Genomic DNA, 20,028 nt, shown 5'->3' on the forward strand with positions numbered 1-20,028 from the left:
ATTATCAGTTTAGGGGTGTGTGTATTGTGGCCCCACGTTTCTCATACAACTTGACATGTTCAAAGCTGTAAGTAAGCTAAAAACCACAAGGTGATCACAGTTTCAGAACATTCCTGTCACATCATTTCTGTAAACTGTAAAACCAAGATTAGTTTTAAGTATACCATATCCCAGAGAGTTCTAGAACACTAAACTTCTGACACCCAGGCTAGGCCAGCACAACCAGAGAAAGTGACAAGGTGCTCAAGGACATGAGCCTGGACTCAGGCTGCGGGCGTCCAGGGCCGCAGAGCGGCTCTGCAGCTCACTGTCAACAAATAGCACTCTGTACAAATCTCACAGGCTTACTGTGAGGACTGACGACAAGATCAGGTCTGAAAAACGCCCCATACACTCGTTGTTATTATTAAACTCTACAGACTTTCTGGCTATACATAAAAATACATACTATCTTCAGGTCACAGTTTTATAAAAGGTAACCATGGATGCCTCCACGTTCATTCAGTCTGACAGAGGCAAAATTTGATATTCTAGACAGTCATGTTCTCCACCATTTAAAAACTCTCCCTTCCCCCAGGCTGCAAGTGTATTTCTTTTATCTAGGAAAGGTAATGTACCACTGCTTGATTTCATCCTCTTTCTTCTTGAAGTTCTCTAGTTTTTTCAGACCCTTCACTTTCTGTTGCTGTAAGGACTCTTCACTCTCCCATGTGCTGTGGATATATGACCAGCCCTTCCACTTGATGAGGTACTGGACTTCGCCTTCATCCTTTTCAGGGTCAAAGTCGCTGCTAGGGTCTCCATTAGCTTCGACTGCATACACAGTGGTAGAAGCTCCCGTGGCTGCAAAAAGATTCAGTTAAATTTTAAGAAGTCTATGAAACCAGACCCTGAAAAGCTTCCCAAATACACAGTTGTCTAAAGAGTCTCTTTTTGGATGAAGTACCAAAATCCTTTATCTTCAAATATGCAGATATTCACAAACAATACAGAATGAACATGCCCAGCAATTTCAAATGTTTTCAAGATGCAAACCCAATTTTTCCCATTTAAACAGTCTAAAATTTGCTGGTGAAATCAAAGAAATCTTTGTGTTCAAACACAATAAATACGGAACAGCAACATTCTTTTGTTTTGGTCCCTACTAACTCAGGCTAAATACATAAAATTTGGGCCTTTCTGAGCAGAGAGAAATCTGCCAGCTTCCAATGGCAGGGAAGTGGCAGCAGGAACCATGTCTAGCCGCAAAGGTGGCAAGAAGTTCCTGAAGCAACGCAAGCAGCAGGCTGAGGAGATGGACAAGGAAGCAGCAGCATTCAAGCAGAAACAAGAGGCGCAGAAGGAACTCAGGGAGCTAACAGCAGAGGCTGCAGGGAAGGGCCGGGGCCATAGGCGGTTAAGAAAGCCAGAAAAAGGGAAGCTGTTTCTGTGCCTGAGGCAACAGTGACCCTTAAATCCATTCCTCCTTCAACATTTGCGCTCCCTGCCCTAACGCTTGTTGCCACCTATAGCAAGAATGAAGCACTGTCTTTGCATACCTCCTTTCTTTCCCAGCCTTGAATCTAAGACCTTTTCAATAGTTTCACTATTATCCTGCTGTTCATCAACTCCTTCTCCAGTCATTTCAATGAGGTCATCTGAGTCAGTCTCAAAGTCATCGTCTTCTTTATAACTGCATGAGGAATAATGCCGAATAAATAAGAAACTATCTTTTCAGATCCAAAATCACCTTACGTAAGATCATTAGGACAACCCTTTTGGCTCCAACATGGTGTTTTGCAGATCAGCCACGATAAAGTGGGCTCAAAGTTCATTTTTTTGTTCCTGCTTAAAGTATTACTGCATGTTCACAGACAGCGGCAGGAAGGCTAACTCATATTTCAAAATAAAAACTGACTAAAGTGATTTTTGTAAGCAAGACACAGAAAACTACAAGGACATTCTTATGTTTTCATTTTTTAACAACATCATTATTATGTATAAACAAGGAAACAACTACGAAAAAAAGAAAATGCATAATGAAAAAAATTGCCTAATGAAAAAACTGGTTCTAAGATTAATGCATCAACCCTGCATTTTGTCTCCCAATAACAAGAATATGAAATTTAAGTCTTCAAGTCACTGAGCATGCTTCCTGGTACTAAAAATATTAAAATATAACCTTCCACCATATATTATATTAACAACAAAGGGTTTGGGAGTTACAAAAGAGAAAAACACAATGCTGGATGCAGTACAACTAGCTATAGGAGGAAAAAGTGCTAAGCTACACATTAATATATTCAAAGCCTAGTCTTAGCTTTCAAATTATTAACTGGATTCACTTAACAGGTTATTAGTAACTTCAGGATTCAGCTTCACCATCTTTAAGTAGACCAAAAGAAAACTATGTACCCTTCTAAAATGAAATTAAATGCCCTCTGACTGGTATAAAGTATGTATGTTTTGTATCTATTCCTTTATTTCATTTTCTATTAATTATTCATACACTATCATAACCTTGATAAGATTATTACATCCAAGTAACATTATATAAAGAAACTGAAAGTCGCTCAGTCATATCTGTTTGCGACCCCATGGACTATACAGTCCAGTGAATTCTCCAGGCCAGAACACTGGAGTGGGTAGCCTTTTCCTTCAACAGGGGATGTTCCCAACCCAGGGATGGAACCCAGGTCTTCCGCATTGCAGGCAGATTCTTTACCAGCTGAGCTACAAAGGAAGCCCAACACTATATAAGCTGAAACTCAAAGGAATTTATCTGATTGAAAGTATAATTCAAAAGTAAGACTGCAATCCAAATATGTTTCCTAAAAAACAGTGCTATACTTTTATTTTTGTTATTTTCTTGGCCAAACCACAGCGTATGTGGGACCTTATTTCCCCAACCAGGGATCGAACCCGCACCCCATGCATTAGAAGCATGGAGTCTCAACCACTGGACTGCCAGGGAAGTCCCAAAGAATGGTATGAAATGAAGATAATGTCACTACCACTCAAGGAAACGTGAATTTGAAGTAGTTCTCTTCATAGGAATGAAGGCTTGATATGATTTATCACTATTATTTCCATTTTCCTATTGGCCAGGACCATTCTTTTTGAAAGAACCTTTCTGAATACAATCTCAAGACACAGGTCATTATTTTCACCTGTCAAATGTCTGATCCTGGACCTATTAAAAGCAAGCTCTAGCCAGTTACACTATGCCCCTTCCTCTCACTAATGAAACCCTTCCGGGACATCACCTACCTCACATTTTTAGCTGCTCTGCGGCGTGTCTGCCTTTTGGGAGCTTCATCATCTTCATCCTCATCATCAGAAGAGTCTTGCTTTTTCCTCTTTCCACGCTGAGTCTTAGGTTGCTTTTTAACACGAGGTTTGGGCACTGTTCTAAAGTGAGAAAAGGAAAAATGGCCAAGTCCTCATTTCATCATTTGGTGTCTACTTCAAATCTATATAACTGTACTGCCCAGAGCAGGGCTTACCATAGAGATTAACCAAGGGAATGTTAAGACATGAATATTCCTAGGTCCTGTTCCATGAGATTCTAGTTCATGAGAAATCTGCTTCACTAGAAACAAAACGGTTCTACTGCTGACACCCTCCAGTCATTTTACAGGAGACACCGTCGGCCGCTGTGACTGCAGGTCCCACACCCACGGACTTATCCAACCAGGGATCAAAAACTTATCTGGGGGGAAAAGAAGTCCACAAAGTTCCCAAATGCAAATCTTGAAACTGCTGCCCATTAGCAGCTGTTTACATAAGTATTAACATTGCAGCAGGTATTAAAAGTAATCAACAGATGACTAAAAGTACACGGGAGGAGAGGCCTAGTCTACACGGAATACAACAGCACAGCATTTCATATAAGAAGGGACTTGAGCATCCGTGGATTCTGGCATCTATTTAGCATCCCTGGAGAGGATGAAGGGAGGACCGCACTGGGGGTTCTCAGGCAACGACTCTCCACCGCTCCTCAGGATCGCCTGACACCACAATACACACACGGCCTGTTGCTGAGGGCAGCTCTTTTCTGGGCAGTTTGGAAATATCTACCAAAGTTACTAATGTAACCATTTTACTTCTGGGAATAAGTAAAAGATACAAACAGATATAAACTGATACAGGCACAGTAAACTATTCACTGTGGTATTTGCAATAACAAAAGATTAGGAAAACTGAATAGTCATCAAGTGGGAACTAGTTCAATAACAGAATACTTGTTATTGTTGTTCAGCCACTAAGTTACGTCAGACTTTTCTGCAACCCATGGACTGCACCAGGCTCTCTGTCTTCTAGTATCTCCTGGAGTTTGCTCAAATTCATGCCCCTTAAATTAGTGATGCTATCTAACCATCTCATCCTCTGTCACCCCATTCTCCTTTTGCCTTCAATCTTTCCCAGCATCAGGGTCTGAAAACAGAATACCATGCGACCATAAAAAACAATAGAGGGAGCAGTTTTCCGTGCATTGGTAAGGAAAGATTTCCAAGAGAGATAATGAAAGAAAAATGCAGGAGAAGATGCATGGAATGTTATCATCTGTATAAAGAAGTAAAGGACAAGAAATAACTACACATTTTTTCTTCCATGTATATAAAAGACACCTTGGAGACTACCTGAGAGACTGTGCCCTGCCACAGACCACGGGCACAGCTGAGGAGATCGGCCCTCTGCAGGCGGCGCCTCCCCTGCAGCCAAGACTGAGGGCCACAGACTAGGAGCTCTCACAAGGAAATCAAGTACTCCAGCAGCGGCAAAAGGTGAGAGGAGAAAGACAGTGACAGAAACTCACAATCACAGCCATCTCTTTCTCTCATACTTGCCATAACCAACACTCCACAGACAGATGACCAGAGAGTCAATAAAAGATGGGTAAAATCTAGAAGACAGACCTGGAGTGGATTCCAGGGCTGAGAGCTGAAACTCAGATGAAAGGAGACAACACTAATGAATCTCCCTACAGGGGTGGAAGGTGAGGGGGGAGGTACAACATCCTAAGCCATGGACAGACAAATATTTCTGCTGTAAATGGCCAGAGGATAAGTATTTTTTACTTTCTCAGACAAGAGGCAAAGTTGAGGCTACCACATAGGTACTTAAATAACAAGAGAAAATAAATTTCAACAAATATTTTACGGAAAAATTCAAAATAAAATAATAATGATCAAGTGTATTTTTTGTGATACAACATCTACTAATGAGAAGAACAGAATTCTTTTTGAAGTGATGATAGCATTTCACTTAATTAGTGTTCGAATTTAGTGTTCCTTATCATGAAACTACAAATGTTCACCAGAAGCTATACTGAGGGACTTCTCCAGTAGTCCAAGGGGTTGGACTTTGCCTTCCAACGCAGAACCCTGGTCGGGGAGCTAGGATCCCACATGCCTTGTGGTCAAAAAATACCAAAGCATAAAACAGAAGCAATGTTGTAATAAATTCAATAAAGACTTTTAAAATGGTCCACATCACAAAAACTTTTTAAAAACAAGCTATATTGAGTTCACAGGCCACATAAAAATGGGGGGGGGGTGGGCGCGGGGAGTGGGATTTGGCCCAAAGACAACATTTGCCAACCCCTCCTAACACTGCAAGGAGAAAAATCTTCCTGGGGCCTCGTTGCCTCCTGTCTTCCTCCCCCCATCACCAATACCTTTTGTTGCCATCTGTCTGATCAGAAATTACCAGTTTCTTCCCACTTCCACCTACTTCCATCTCTGGACAGATTCTTTGCTTAATGTCATATAGATCGTACGAACAGGGTAATAAACAGTCAAGTATGTTTCAATCAGCCAATTAAACATAGGAAAAATTAGTTCTCCCCAAAAGAATCTGTACACTGGTCAAATACACAGAGAGATTTTTTTTTAAGAGTGGAAGATGTATTTGTTCCTCAGAACCAGTCCACCTGGAATATGAAACAGCAAGATTCACTCTCTAGCTATGTACCATGCAAACACACAAAATCCACAGCAGCTCAGTCATCTAATTACTTGCTAACGAAGCAGATGAGCAAGAAGTTAATCAGGCATTCAGAATCCAGAGTCACAACACACTGCAGCTTGGCAACTGAGGCCCCCGTGCCAGCACTACACCGTCCTCCTCAACCTAACACAGACTGAGCTCAACCAGAGGCAGGGACGCGCAAGCACGCACGGCACCTTCTGGGGACAGGTCTTCTGGCTTTCACTGTCTGCTCTGGTTCGCTCTCTGCACTGGAGCCTTGTTCCTGTTCATCTTCCGAGAGCTCCCATTTCCGTTTTTCTCTGTGATCAAAAGCAAAGCAAAATTTTTTTTTTCTAAAAGAGTTCCTCGAGATCGTTTCGCTTGAAGAATCTGACAAAACCAATTTCAAGCAGAAGAGCCAAAAAAGGCAGAAAGTGTATATTTTAGATATTATGCTACAAGATTTGTTTTAGCTTCAAATTTTGGTTGGGTTCCTTCCTGCGATGTGTAATATCTATTTCTATTTTGTATCCGGTATCAAAATAAATGATGAAGCTAAGGCTGTATTTTTTTTTTTAACTATTGGTTCTGGGAAAAAAAAAATGTTGCCAATTCTCTAATACTCTATTTTCATTTACTATTATCATTGATCAGACTGAAGCTATAATATATACTAGATCAGAGGTTTTCAAATTTTAGTATGGATCAGAACTATATAAAGGATTTGCTGAAAGAGTTTTCTGGGCCACAGCCAGTTTTTGATTCAGGAGGTCTAATGTGAGGCCTAAAAATCTGAATGTTACCAAATTCAGATGATGCTGATACTATTGAGAGAGTTCTCTTGAGTACTACACTAGCTATCTTCAGAATGTGTTGATTAAACAATCCCTAAAATTATGTTATTAATGATAAACCTACCACCTACTAATTAACCTGTCCAGCTAATGAAGTAGTTTTAATAATCACTAAATACAGTAGGTGTCCTTTTGCTCATCAAGATAACAGATGGCATGGGAGAGCCATACCCTATAGGTGCCCTGCTATGCCCCAACAGTTTCTGAAGTTTCCTTGAAGACCAAAAAAGAAATCACAGGAACTCAGCTCATTTCCCACCTGCAGGGAAGAAGGAAGGAACACACATAATAGCAACGGGTCGAGAAACATCCAGGGAAACAAAAAACTCAACAGGCAAGAACCTGGTTTAGGATTTCTCTCTAAACAAAACAATTACCATGTGCCTCTGGGTCTCTGTACAGAAAATGAGGTTATGTTAAAGACAACTGCTGTCAAATTGCAAAGTCAAGCCAATATTCTTCCTGGGAAAATAACTCAGAGTAATAGTGGAAGAACCTTTCTGAACAGCCCTACACTTGATTCAGCCAAAACATCAAAAGAAAACGCTCTCAAGCCTTCCATGAAAGGCCATAGAGCACTTCCACGCACATTACTCAAGTTCTACTGGCACAAAGGCAGGCAAGTGGAGATACATCTTTGTTAAATACAAACAATGAATCCTATCAGTCTGCCAGACAGGTAGAGTGTGCTTATGGACAGTGACTGGTAAAATATTAAGGTCTGCTATTATCACCAATACCCATCCCTCCCTCTTTAAAGCAAACCATACTTTGGGCACCCGCCTTATTCTCGTTTCCTAGCGCCTCATACAATAAATGTGTTCTAAAGGATCCAAGGAATAGATGGTGATGGCCAGGAGGAAAAAAGATGTCTCCAGCAGTGGGGAGACTGGCACCTAAGGATCTAGCCTTCCTTGGCCAAGACTAGAACAGTTTATTTACCCCTTAGAAGGAGCTTACAGTCAAACTGGAGAGCAGTGGTTTCACAGGAAACAAGCTTGAAAGAACATGCACGTAAGACCTAATGGAAAGCAGATGAGATGAGAAAGATCTACAATCAAGTGTCATTCGTAATTTCTATAACTCTGCCAGGAACTGAGACTGTTATATCAGAGTAGCTAATGAGGTCTGCTTCAACAATTTTAAAGACTAAAGTGGCAGTAGACACTGAGAGAATGGAGGTTCAGAGTTTTCCAGTTAAACTGCAGATCTGTAGACGTACAGATAACCAAGAGGACTTCAAATCTTCAAATATGAGAAGGTACAAAAACTTAGCCAAGCAACTGGTCCAAAGTACTCTTCCCACACAGAGGGAAAATCAAGCCCAGTGGGAACAAGCTGTTTGGTGTATGTCAAACCCACATTTCTGCTATTCTCAACAGAACCTACTGAAGACCATTCCAGGAGGAGCTGAACAGTTAAGAGGCTTAAAAGGTTGAAAGGAGTTTTATATATATGTATCTGAAATTGGTGGATTATTTCAAATTTCATTTTAATTTTCAAGAATGGTGGGGGAGGGGGCAAGTTAGGACCAGCAATACTGTTAATTCTGTCTAAGTGGTGAAGTGAAAAGGGCAATCAATTACTAACAGATTACTGCCCCAACCCTGGCTCTCCAACAGGTGAAACCAACATCCACCCCTAGAGTTTGCTGGCTTCTCAAATAATGTAGACTGTAGGAGGAAGACTCCCTGACTAAGCCATATTATAAGCTGGGCTACAAAGAAAAGTCTCAAATATAGGATCATGATTGAAATATTTTCCATGTTAAAGGAGACTTGAATTGCCAGATCCAGTTCTAAGAAGCCACCAGTGGGATTCCCTAAATGGGACTCAATAGAACTTTGGCCAAAATTTTGGGAACTGGGGGAAAAAAATACCAAGATTTGACCACTGAGGCCTCAAGGCCATATAGATAGATAGGAAAAAGTCAGAATGCAAGTTAACTAGGTATGGTTTTCTTTCTTTACTGGGAAAAAGTGGATTCCTTTTTTCTTTACTGGGAAAAATCGAATCTAAACAACTATAAAGAAGGGAATGAACAAAAGCCATTTTAAAATAAAATAGGCCTAAAATTTGGCCAAGAGCCACTGAGGCTTCCTAATTAACTGTCTTTAAGAGCTCAAAGAAGGGAACTCCTTTCTCCTCCACTTTAGAAGGCAGATAAGGAAAACAGGGAACTAACTGCTTTAACATCACTGATTTTCAGTCGATTTTCCCAAAGAGGATGGTGTTCAGAAGCAAGTCTCAATGAAGAGGATAAGTCTGTTCTAACAAGGACTCTCTTCTGCTGTGTCACAGGACTGTGACAGACTTCCACTTTACTGCACTGGAAAGGAAGAAATAACTATAATCTCAACTATAATCTCAGGAGAATAACTTCAAATGATTACAGGTAAAATCATTTTTTAAATTCCAGGTGGAAAAGAGGGTTCTGGAACCACTGTTCAGTGGAGCTGAACACTACTGGGACTGCAATGAGTCAGCAGAAATCCTACCCAACATTTCACAAATTAGGACAGCATGAATAGGGACTGCCTTACCTACCTCCTGCAAAACCTCTATGCAGGTCAAGAAGCAAGTTAGAACTGGACATGGAACAACGGACTGGTTCAAACTTGGGAAAGGAGTGTGTTGGTTATATGTTGTCACCCTGCTTATCTAACTTCTATGCAGAGAACATCATGAGAAATCCAGACCAGATTAATCACAAGCTGGAATCAAGACTGTGGGGAGAAATATCAACAACCTCAGATATGCAGATGATACCACTCTAATGGCAGAAAGCAAAAAGGAACTAAAGAGCTTCTTAATGAAGGTAAAATAGAGTGAAAAAGCTGGCTTAAAACTCAACATTCAACATTGAGCATCCACTCCCAACACTTCATGGCAAATAGATGGGAAAAAGGTGGAAGCAGCGACAGATTTTTTTTTTCTTGGGCTCCAAAATCACTGCGGACAGTGACTGCAGCCGTGAAATCAAAAGATGCTTGCTCTCTGGAAGAAAAGCTATGACAAACCTAGACAGTATTAAAAAGCAGAGACATCTCTCTGACAACAAAGGTCCACAGAGTCAAAGCTATGGTTTTTCCAGTAATCATGTACGGATGTGAGAGTTGGACCATAAAGAATTGCCAATTAATTAAAAGAATATTTTCCTCCTCTAAGCTTTTAAAATGCTAATCACATGACTCCAGCAGAGTTAGTCCCTTCTAAGACTGTAGTCCTTAAAGTGTCAATGTCACAAAAGCAAATAAAGTCTGTGAAAGTGCTCCAGACTAATGAAAGCTGACATCTAATACAATATTTAACCTGAGACTGGATTCTGTACTGTGGGTAGAAAAATATTATAAATGACATTGTTGAGTTGAATGACCAAATTGGAATCCAAATTAGACAACGGTATTGTACCAATGTTAAATCTATTTACCTTAAAATTGTATTTTGCTTACAAAAGAGAATATCCTTATTCTTAGAAAACGCACACTTAGTATTTAGGGGTTAAAGACCATGCTGTATGAATCTTAGTCTGAAATGGCTCAGAAAAAATATTACCTTGTGTGTATACATAAATATATATAAAGAGAACTCTCACAATGATAAAGCAAATGGGGCAAAAACGGTACAGAGTGGTGAATCTCAGTATACAGGATTCCTTGTACTGCTCTTACCCTTAAAATTTTTCAACTCTTTGAAATTAATCCCCCCAAAAAAGTTTAAAAAATGGTTCCTTTTAAAAACTTTAAAATCTGTGAGACAATCTGCAGTGTTTTGGAAAAACACTGCCCCGTGCTAATATTTCACAATGTCCACTCCTCTTGAGCGCGTCTCGCTCAGTTCTGAAGCCCATGTGCCCACACACTAGGTTGTCGCCCTTGCTGAGACCACAGAGGGCCCGGCAGTGCCGCCTCTCGTGACCTGAGTCTCAGCACCTGCAGGACCTCCCCTAATCTATGTTACTAACTAAACTGACTCGGGAGAAGAGCTCTCCACAAACCCCAGTGCCCTCCAGCTGCCCAGAGGAGGGCATGGCAGGAGGCCAGCCCAGGGCCCAACCAAACAGGCATGAGGAGAACCTCTGCTTACGTAAGTTCCTAAGGAAGAGCCCAGAAGTAGACAAGCAGCCTCACAGAAGACACCCCCTCTCCCTCGCCCCGACAAGAAGTGGAAAGGTTCTACTCGGGCAAAGAACAGTCACAAGGGCCTCCGAGAGCTGCCTACTTTGGAGAGCTCTCAGGACTGAAAGGAGAGGGAAAAGCAAATACAGAAATCAGTCAAAATAGCAAGTCTGATGTATTACACAGGGGCTGAAAGCTGGAGGGATTCTCACACCCAAATAAAGCTACATAAATGAGGTGTTCAGGGACTTCCCCTAGTGGTTCAATGGTCAAGACTCTGCGCTCCCACTCCAGTGATGAAAGGTTCAATCCCTGGTCAGGGAACTAAGATCCCACATGCACAGTGGCCAAAAAAAATTAGGAGTTCAGGTTTTCAAGTACAGAACATTTAGATTCCCACCAACGGACCAGCAGAATGTAGCCAGACGGTGGAGGAAAACACACATGCATGGACTTCCCAAAAAGCCTCTGAAGCCTTTAGCCTGGGAAACTGAGATCTCCTAAGCAGGCCCTGGGATGGGGATAGAGCCTTCTGAGCTGCCACGAAGCAGGGGCTTGCCTACAGTCAATATTTCTGCAACTCTAATGAAATATTTAAAGCACAAATGGAAATTGCATGCCCTCTGGGCAGTGCAAAATTAAACACTATGACTTTTCTGACCATAGTTTCTAATAACTGTGTTAAGTTACCAGAATAAGTATTACCCTATTTTAGAGATGGGGAAATTTAAAGACTCACGTTACTGTGCCTCTGGCCAAATACTTAAGAATTATGCTGTGCTTAGTCACTCAATCATGTCTGACTCTTTGCGACCCAATGGACTGTATAGCCCACCAGGCTCCTCTGTCCATGGAATTCTCCAGGCCAAAATACTGGAATGGGTTGCCATGCCCTCCTCCAGGGGATCTTCCCAACCCAGGGCTCAAACCCAGGTCTCCCGCATTGCAGATGGATTCTGGATTCTTTACTGTCTGAGCCACCAGGGAAGCCCATGAATACTGGAGCAGGTAGCCTATCCCTTGTCCAAGGGATCTTCCTGACCCAGGAACTGAACTGGGGTCTTCTGCACTGCAGGCGGATTCTTTACCAGCTGAGTTTCTAGGGAAGCCCAAGTTAAGGATTACAATACTTTAAAACAGAGAAGATATAACTGAGACTCTCAACAAGAGCCAAGGACAGCCGTTTACCATGAGAAACCCCTGAATTTGTGTGCAGGGTTTTGAGTATTTTTCTGAGAAGACAAGCTGTAGAATTCAGTTTGTCAAAGGGATTCATACATTCCACCCCATAAAGATTTAATTATTTCTCAAAAAAAGTCAATTTTTTTTTACCATAAGTAGAGTTTTTAAAGTTTTACAATAACAAATATATAATCCATATCATAAAGGAATTTCACATTAACCTCGTGAATTAAAATTTTCTTGCTTATGAACTGCCAACAGTAAAACTACACTGACACAATAAGGTATTTCATATTAAAATGGGTGTCCAATCAGTATAATTTTATCACACCTACACAGAGAACAAATCAACAGGAAAAACAGCCAGTCTACATGTGTTCCTTGCTTAACTGGAACAGAACACCAAATGCCTGTATGTTTGGGATTTGTGCACATTTTTAAGAAAAAAAAATAATGGGGCTGATAGGGCAAATCAGATGGAATAGCTGTGGTGTGCCCTGAAAAGCAGCCCAATGTTCAAATGCCACTGCTGCTGCAGCAGACTCAGACAGACAGGAAGCCAAGACAGCAGAGACAGAAGCGGGCTCTGGGGCCCAGGGCGCACTGCAGACACAAGGCAGGCGGGCCCAGAGACAGCCGCACGCTCCGACTCCCCAGGCAGGACCACCCCAGGGGAGACTTACTGTTTTTTCAGCTGCCTCTGGCCTCTTCTCTTTGGGCTCCCACTCTCAGACCCGCTACTTGCCTTCAGGGTGTGAGGGGGGAAAAAGATCACAGACTTTAGTTCACAGTTCTCAGGGACAACACGAACCCCGGTTCCACAATCTACTCAATGCAACATTACTCAATATGAGCTTTCAGGGAGAAAGACACCTAAGCCTCTGTTTGGTGGTGTTCACTCTTTCATTTTTAAAATTAATTTGTCTCTTACTGCTGAGTTACCTGTAACGCCAAGAAGTATTTGTTTCAGCTGGACTTCTAAGAGAACATAGTCTAATAAAATTTTGTGATGAAGGAAACATCCTGTATCTGCAGTGGCCCACTGAGCAGCCAGCAGTCACACGTGGCTGAGCCCCTGAAATGTGGCTGGTGTCACTTAGGAATGGACTTTTCATTTTACCTAATTTTACCTAATACACATTTTAAAAGACCCACGTCTAATGGCGACCACACTGGGTGCTGATATAGAATGTCTGGCACAAAAATGCCACACAACATTAAGTGTGCCTTTAAAGGCGGTGACTAAGAACCTGTTTCATTTCAGACTCAATAAAGCGCTTGTTCAGTCACGAGCCAGCAGTACTCTGCTGACAGCAGCAGAGCAAGCGATTACAGTCACGGACATCTGAACAACTCTTTTCCCCACGTGTTAAAACAAATCGGCAAGATACTCCCATTTCTGTTGGTCCTGTGACCTATCAACAATGTGTTAATTTATATACAAAAGGGAAAAGGTATATACACCATGTGCTTGGCTGTAACAAACATGGAAAAAGAAAGCTAACTAAGGTTAACCAGCTGAGAGATCACTCAAAATAAAACACCACAAATGCTGTGGTGTGTTATGGTCAATCACATTTTTAAAGTATACTTACTGCCCCAAACTCATTAACCTTTGGCTACTAATATTTAACTGTTACCAGTGGGACGTTACATAGTTAAGAACAGCAAAGTCCTCCAGAGAATGCAGAGGGGACATTTCACTGAGAGACCAAAGAACACCTCTTCAGAATGTAGTCTATAAACCTAACACAGAGTTAAAACAGAGGATTTCCCCAAAAACTTCACACAAACTGAGGAAAGGTCTGATTCTATAGAGACAACAAAATCCAATATATAACACTAGTTTTTAAAATCATCAATCTATTCAATCTCAGAAAGTAAATAGGCATTCATATTGCACATTAAAATGAACTCGGAAACCGAATTTTAACAATTTAGGTAAAACAATCACTTAGGCACACGCTCCCTTCTCAGCAGAAAATCTGAAACTACTTTCACTGTCACCGTTGCTTGGTGACCCAGTTAACAAAATCTAGAATTTACAAACTCCATGCTTTAAAAAGTAAACTTCTTGCTATAATCAATTGCACTATGAGAAACAAACAAACAAAACTTCAAGGGCAGTTTTATATAACACTCCACTAAAGCACACACTATGACTTGATCTTCTGGTAGTTTTTTTTTAAAGCCACATGCGGCTTTTCCGGCTGAATTAGGTTTAAAAAACTTGCTTTCCAGTCACTTAACTCCCATGCCTGAAGTTCATGGTAATACAAACCAGAGTCAGAAAGGATGAGGTAAGATAAGGAGTGTGATCATATCCCCTTAAAACATTGTTTTTTCTTACCTCCTCCTTAATATTAAATCGTGATGGTTCTTGTCTGCTTCGGTTTGACCGCCTGACCCCATAAACATCAGGATATTCTTCCCACATCTGTAAAATTAACAGACTACACATCAATCTTTTTTTCTTGATCCCCATTTACTATTTACATTATTGGAACATATATTTCAATTTAAGTGAATTCAAATTTGTTTAATGAGACAATAAAGGACCATCTTTAAAAAGAATAAAGCAATTACCCTAGAACTCATTAAAGTTGTGACAATGCCTCTTCATCACTCCATGGCTATTAAACTAGAAAGTACGTTGCTTACCCATTGTCAAAATATAAACTTACAGTTGAATAATATGGAGACGTAAGAGAACAACCGCTTCCACTAAAAAAATATTTACTTAAGAATTTTAAGTCCCTAATGCTTTCAGTTTCAGCTTTGACTGCCTAAGACTCATCTGAGAAACTCAAATAAAATCAATAGAACCCCACCACCAACTTTTTGTTAAGTAAGAATCAGTTTACTTGTGTATATTTAAAAATTCCTCAGGATGTGCAACATGCCAGATACAGTCAAAATTCACTATTTCCAACATTCAGCTTTAAGTCTCAGAACAAGACCCACTGGCGCCCCTGCTCCAGCACACTTCATGTTACTAACAATATTTAACCTTTGCCTTTAAGACCTGATTTTGGCCTCTCCGGCCTTCCAAGATGGCCTCCAGTCTTTCTTTCTGTGGAGTGTGTATCTCCGCAAATAAACCTTCTTTCACTTTAAAAGACTCAAATTAACAAATCAAAAGGAAAAATACAAAAGGCCTCCCTTTTCTCCCTGCTGCTCTAAGGATTCGTCTAACCCCCAGCCTCTATTCTTCCCACAGGTAATGGCTAATAAGTATGTTGTGTGTGAGTGAAGTGAAGTGAAGTGAAAGTCATTCAGTCGTGTCCGACTCTTTGCTACCCCCTGGACTATACATATAAGTCCATGGGATTCTCCAGGCCAGAATACTGGAGTGGGTAGCCTTTCCCTTCTCCAGGGGATCTTCCCAATCCAGGGATCGAACCCAGGTCTCCCACATTGCAGGAGGATCCTTTACCAGCTGAGCCACAAGGGAAGCCCAAAAATATTGGAGTGGGTAGCCTTTCCCTTCTCCAGGGGATCTTCCCAACCCAGGAATCAAACTGCGGTCTCCTGCATCGCAGGCGGATTCTTTACCAACTCAGCTATGAGGGAAGCCCATGTTGTGTGTTCTTTTAATGAAATCAATCACCTATAGGCAAAATGAATTTAAAAGACTGTGGAACACTGAAGTGAAGATGCACAACAGGGTTAAACATTTAGAAGAGATGCTTGAAAGCCAAGATTAGAAAGCTGGATTTGCCATTGAAATACGGGAGGCAGCTAAGGTCATGAAAATATTTGGAGTGAGGCAAGAGAAGCCTCGGGCTGTGGCTCATCATGAAATGTGTGGAAAGTGGATCCCTAAAAAGACAAAAATGATGAAAGACGATTCAGGAACACAATATGTCACAAAGTCAAGGGAGGACATAATCAACAGTACCTTTAAAAAAAAAAAATCCCAGGAAAGCCGAAGAAAAACAACCCCTCCAAAGATAACAAGCATGCTGTTCTAGGAATAGGCATTTCAGAACGAGAAGCCATATAACCATGTAGGTCAGTGTCCTCAGTTTACACAAGGGAAGAATCCTTAACCTTAGAATAATATGAGTCAGAGGACAAAAGATCCAACCAAGAATTAGTAACAATCAAGCGGCAGGAAATAAAGGCAAAAAAGGCAGCCAATGTCCACAACTCGAACCAGTGGGGCAGAGAAAGGGAGGCAGCAAGAGCTTTGCTCCAGCCCTGCCAATCAACCCACATCCACCCTTTCTTCAACCTGAGAGCTATGAAGTGGCTCCACAGGAATTAGTGTTTACTAACTGGGAATGGTACTACATTAATTAGTTTTACCATTTTAAAATCTGAGGCATTCAGGCTCACCTGTTGGGACTTTACTACAACACACACTGTAATGTGTACATCCTAAAATCATCTTGTGTTCCCATCTGTCCTTTTGAGGGCTGCAGCAGCTACTGCTGCTAAGTCGCATCAGTCTTGTCCGACTCTGTGCAACCCCAGAGATGGCAGCCCACCAGGCTCCCCTGTCCCTGGGATTCTCCAGGCAAGAACACTGGAGTGGGTTGCCATTTCCTTCTCCAACGCATGAAACTGAAAAGTGAAAGTGAAGTTGCTCAGTCATGTTCAACCCCTAGCGACTTCATGGACTGCAGCCTACCAGGCTCCTCCATCCATGGGATTTTCCAGGCAAGAGTACTGGAGTGGGGTGCCAGTGCCTTCTCCCTTTTGAGGGCTAGTGATACCTAATCAACTCTTCAATAAAAACTACCATGTGAAAAAAAAGAGTGTACAGAAAACAAAGAGCGGTTCTTTAGAAGCTCGTTTCACAATAATTATTAAAGTCATAACCTAATCATTCTAACTGGCTAGTACATCCATCCATGTATCTATTAACTTCTAAAAATTGATCACCTTAACTTTAATATTTCTGCCTAAACCTGTACTTCCATTGTGACATGCAATCTTAATCCAGTCTCTCCTTAAATTAAGTTTTACATATATATATGTATATTACACACACACATAGACATTTGGCCTTACAGTTGATTCCCAGAATCCCAGTCAACATGACTTTAGTAAAGTTTTAAACACCCCGTGCAAGTCGTGGTTTCTATGGCTTTCTTTACTCTCTGCAAGTAAAGAACTCTTCACTGTTCAGAAAAAAGTTAAAAAAAATAGCCAAGCAAGGCCTTCTGCAGGTTAATTTCTGAGCTGAATGACACTCAGACAAGATACCGTAAGTGGTACCTTCCATACACAGGGTCTCTCTGGAATAAGTCACCACCTGACATGTCTCTTGTGAAGGGCCTCCACATACTGAGGCAGGCAACACAGCACAATCCTTGAGTGTCTGAAAGTCCCTTCTCTGGTGACGAGTTAGCTAAGAAGGAGTTTTCATTTCCCTGTCCCTAACACTACACCACCACCAGCATTCCCCAACCTCCCACCAATCCTTCAGGGCCATTTAACCTTAAGCAATGACTATACTGGGAACAGAAGAACTGAAATAACAGTTAATCTCAATTCTGCCAACAGTTAAAAGCCACTTTGTTTTTTTAATTTCAGGATTGCTGAAGCTATTCTACAGAACTTGTAGGCAATTTAAAATTGTTTGTCCTCCAGGGAAGATCTCTTGTGTGCAGACACAGATTTGTATCTTAGAGGAAAAACTGATTTCTCATAAAGCTTTCAGCATAAGACCTTTTTAAATTTCTAAAAGCAATTTTTAAATATTTCTAGTGATTCTAAACTTAATTCTCTCAAATTAGAATTTCAAAGATCAGCTGCATCTCATGACTACCTAGACCAAGTCATTATTTTTCCCCAAAAGGAATGCATCCAAAAGTTTGGACATCAGTGAGAAAATTCTACGCAACTCAATATTCACCTTTTTGCATTCTCTGCTGGAAAATTCTTCTGTTAGGCGAAGAATATCTACATTGCCTAGGTAAAGATAATTTCTTTTCTGTGAGGAGTACTTCTCCTTCTATTCTTCAATAAAATAAAACATCCCTTATTCTTGGACTGGAATCATCCATCAAACTACAACTGCATTTCACAGTCATCTATCAATGATTTTCTCTTGTATTACTATTGTGCTAAAAAAAATATATATATATATATGAAACCATCTTTTTTAAATGCTAAAAATCAAAACAACAAAATGTCTCTCTGCCCTATATGATGGTTCATGTAATTATTAATATTTTCCTCATAGCCCTGTGTCTTAACTAGTAGAGCAGAGAGCAGTCCCCATTTAGATCCAGAGACAGTGTATTATTAGAAAAGACAGCTGCAGATGAATTTTCATTATCAAGACACACTAAGGAGCTTCCCACAGGAACGCAGGGGCCTGCGCTCTGGTCCAGGCTCGCGGCACACTTGTACTGTAAGCAAGGCCGATACCTTCTTCACATCAGCTATCCGTTCCTTCTTAGAGGCTGGTTTCTCTTTGGCTTCTGGAAGAACTGGCTGGGACTTGGAACCTGCCGATTCACTCTCAGATTCCGACTGACTCTCCGAAGATTCAGAACTACTATTTGACTCACTGCCATGGCCACTTCCTGGATCGCTGCCCTGCTCACTCTCCGACTGGCTGCCTGAGTCTGAACCCGAAGCTTCTTCAGATGCTGAATGACTTAATTAAAAAAAAAAAAAAAAAAAAATTTAAAAAAAAATTTAAGAACTGCCACATAAATCGGTTTTAAAAGAAAAATCCTAGCATTAATATGACAGCAGATAGTAATTTGGTAATACGAGATCAAAATTTTCAAACATACTTTTATATTATTTGCAAATAATGTCACTAGTGCCATTCTCAACATCCCTGACACCTGACAGCTACCATTTCCTGATTTACTTACATGATGCCATACGCCACATAATTTATATAGATTAGCTCTTTGAAAAAATAAAATAAAACGGGGGATATTATTTTGTCCTTCACTCACATGAAGAAAAACTGAAGCTTAAAAGTAGTTAACCTCCCTCCTCCTAACCTTCTCCCCAGCCGGCCGCACGGGAGGGAGGCAGAGATGGCAGATGAGATCGCCAAGGCTCAGGTCGCCTGGCCTGGCGGCGACACCATCTTCAAGAAGATCAATCGCAAGGAAATCCCAGCCAAAATCATTTATGAGGATGCCCAGTGTCTTGCTTTCCATGACATTTCCCCTCAAGCACCAACACATTTTCTGGTGATACCCAAGAAACATACATCCCAGATTTCTGCAGCAGATGATGATGATGCAAGTCTTCTTGGGCATTTGATGATTGTCGCCAAGAAATGTGCTGCTGATCTGGGCGTGAAGAAGGGCTATCAAAATGGTGGTGAATGAAGGTTCAGATGGGGGCCAGTCTGTCTATCAGGTTCTTCTCCATGTTCTTGGAGGTCGGCAGATGAACTGGCCTCCTGGTTAAGTGTGCTATAGGGATAATTTTGCCTTCTCTATGCAGTGATCAGGTTTGCAAGTTCCAATATGCTAAACAATTTTTTTTTTGGCCTGTGTATGGAGATATTGCAAAAATAATTTTAAAAACCCATACATAATAAAAGATATTGCTGCATAGCCTGAAAATAAAATAAAAGTAGTTGAATAATTCTTGATGACGCAGGTAGTGTTTAAAACCAGGTACATCTGTCTGAATCCACTAAGTCTTATTTGTTCATTATTCAGCCCCTCCCTCCTTAAGACAAAGACAAAATCAAAACAAAAGGAACAAACAAAAAAGCAAACAACACAGAACAAAACAAAACCAAGGCAGAGTCACTCAAACAGTAAAAATGCAATCGTTCCAACTATCCAATCAATGGCTCTCAAGAACAGGCGCAAATTAAAAACATATACACAGTAACCCCAAACCAGATCTCCTGCCCTGAAATTTCCTGCAGGTGAGTCCCAGACCTGGTAGACTTAAAAGAAAAGAATAAACAAAGAGTCTAGTCC

At 41.0% G+C, this 20,028-nt stretch overlaps 1 protein-coding gene and 1 pseudogene across 3 annotated transcripts in view; one reads left to right on the forward strand and one right to left on the reverse strand.

Annotated features, from left to right (window-relative positions):
- The window catches only part of CHD2 (chromodomain helicase DNA binding protein 2), a 109,696-nt gene that overhangs the window by 72,160 nt on the left and 17,508 nt on the right, over window positions 1-20,028 (reverse strand). For 2 of the 3 annotated variants that reach the window (XM_005891569.3, XM_070358736.1), the window contains exons 3-9: window positions 18,491-18,722; window positions 14,457-14,543; window positions 12,790-12,851; window positions 6,168-6,272; window positions 3,250-3,390; window positions 1,539-1,672; window positions 618-843 (exon numbers count right to left, since the gene is read on the reverse strand). In XM_005891569.3, the coding sequence (XP_005891631.2) occupies window positions 618-843; window positions 1,539-1,672; window positions 3,250-3,390; window positions 6,168-6,272; window positions 12,790-12,851; window positions 14,457-14,543; window positions 18,491-18,722 (987 nt within the window). The remainder of the gene's footprint in view (window positions 1-617; window positions 844-1,538; window positions 1,673-3,249; window positions 3,391-6,167; window positions 6,273-12,789; window positions 12,852-14,456; window positions 14,544-18,490; window positions 18,723-20,028) is intronic. The other variant, XM_070358737.1, reaches the window with a different exon arrangement.
- LOC102270269 (adenosine 5'-monophosphoramidase HINT1 pseudogene) lies at window positions 18,918-19,501 on the forward strand (annotated as a pseudogene).

Source organism: Bos mutus, chromosome 21, assembly GCF_027580195.1.
Source record: "Bos mutus isolate GX-2022 chromosome 21, NWIPB_WYAK_1.1, whole genome shotgun sequence".
NCBI lineage: Eukaryota > Metazoa > Chordata > Mammalia > Artiodactyla > Bovidae > Bos > Bos mutus.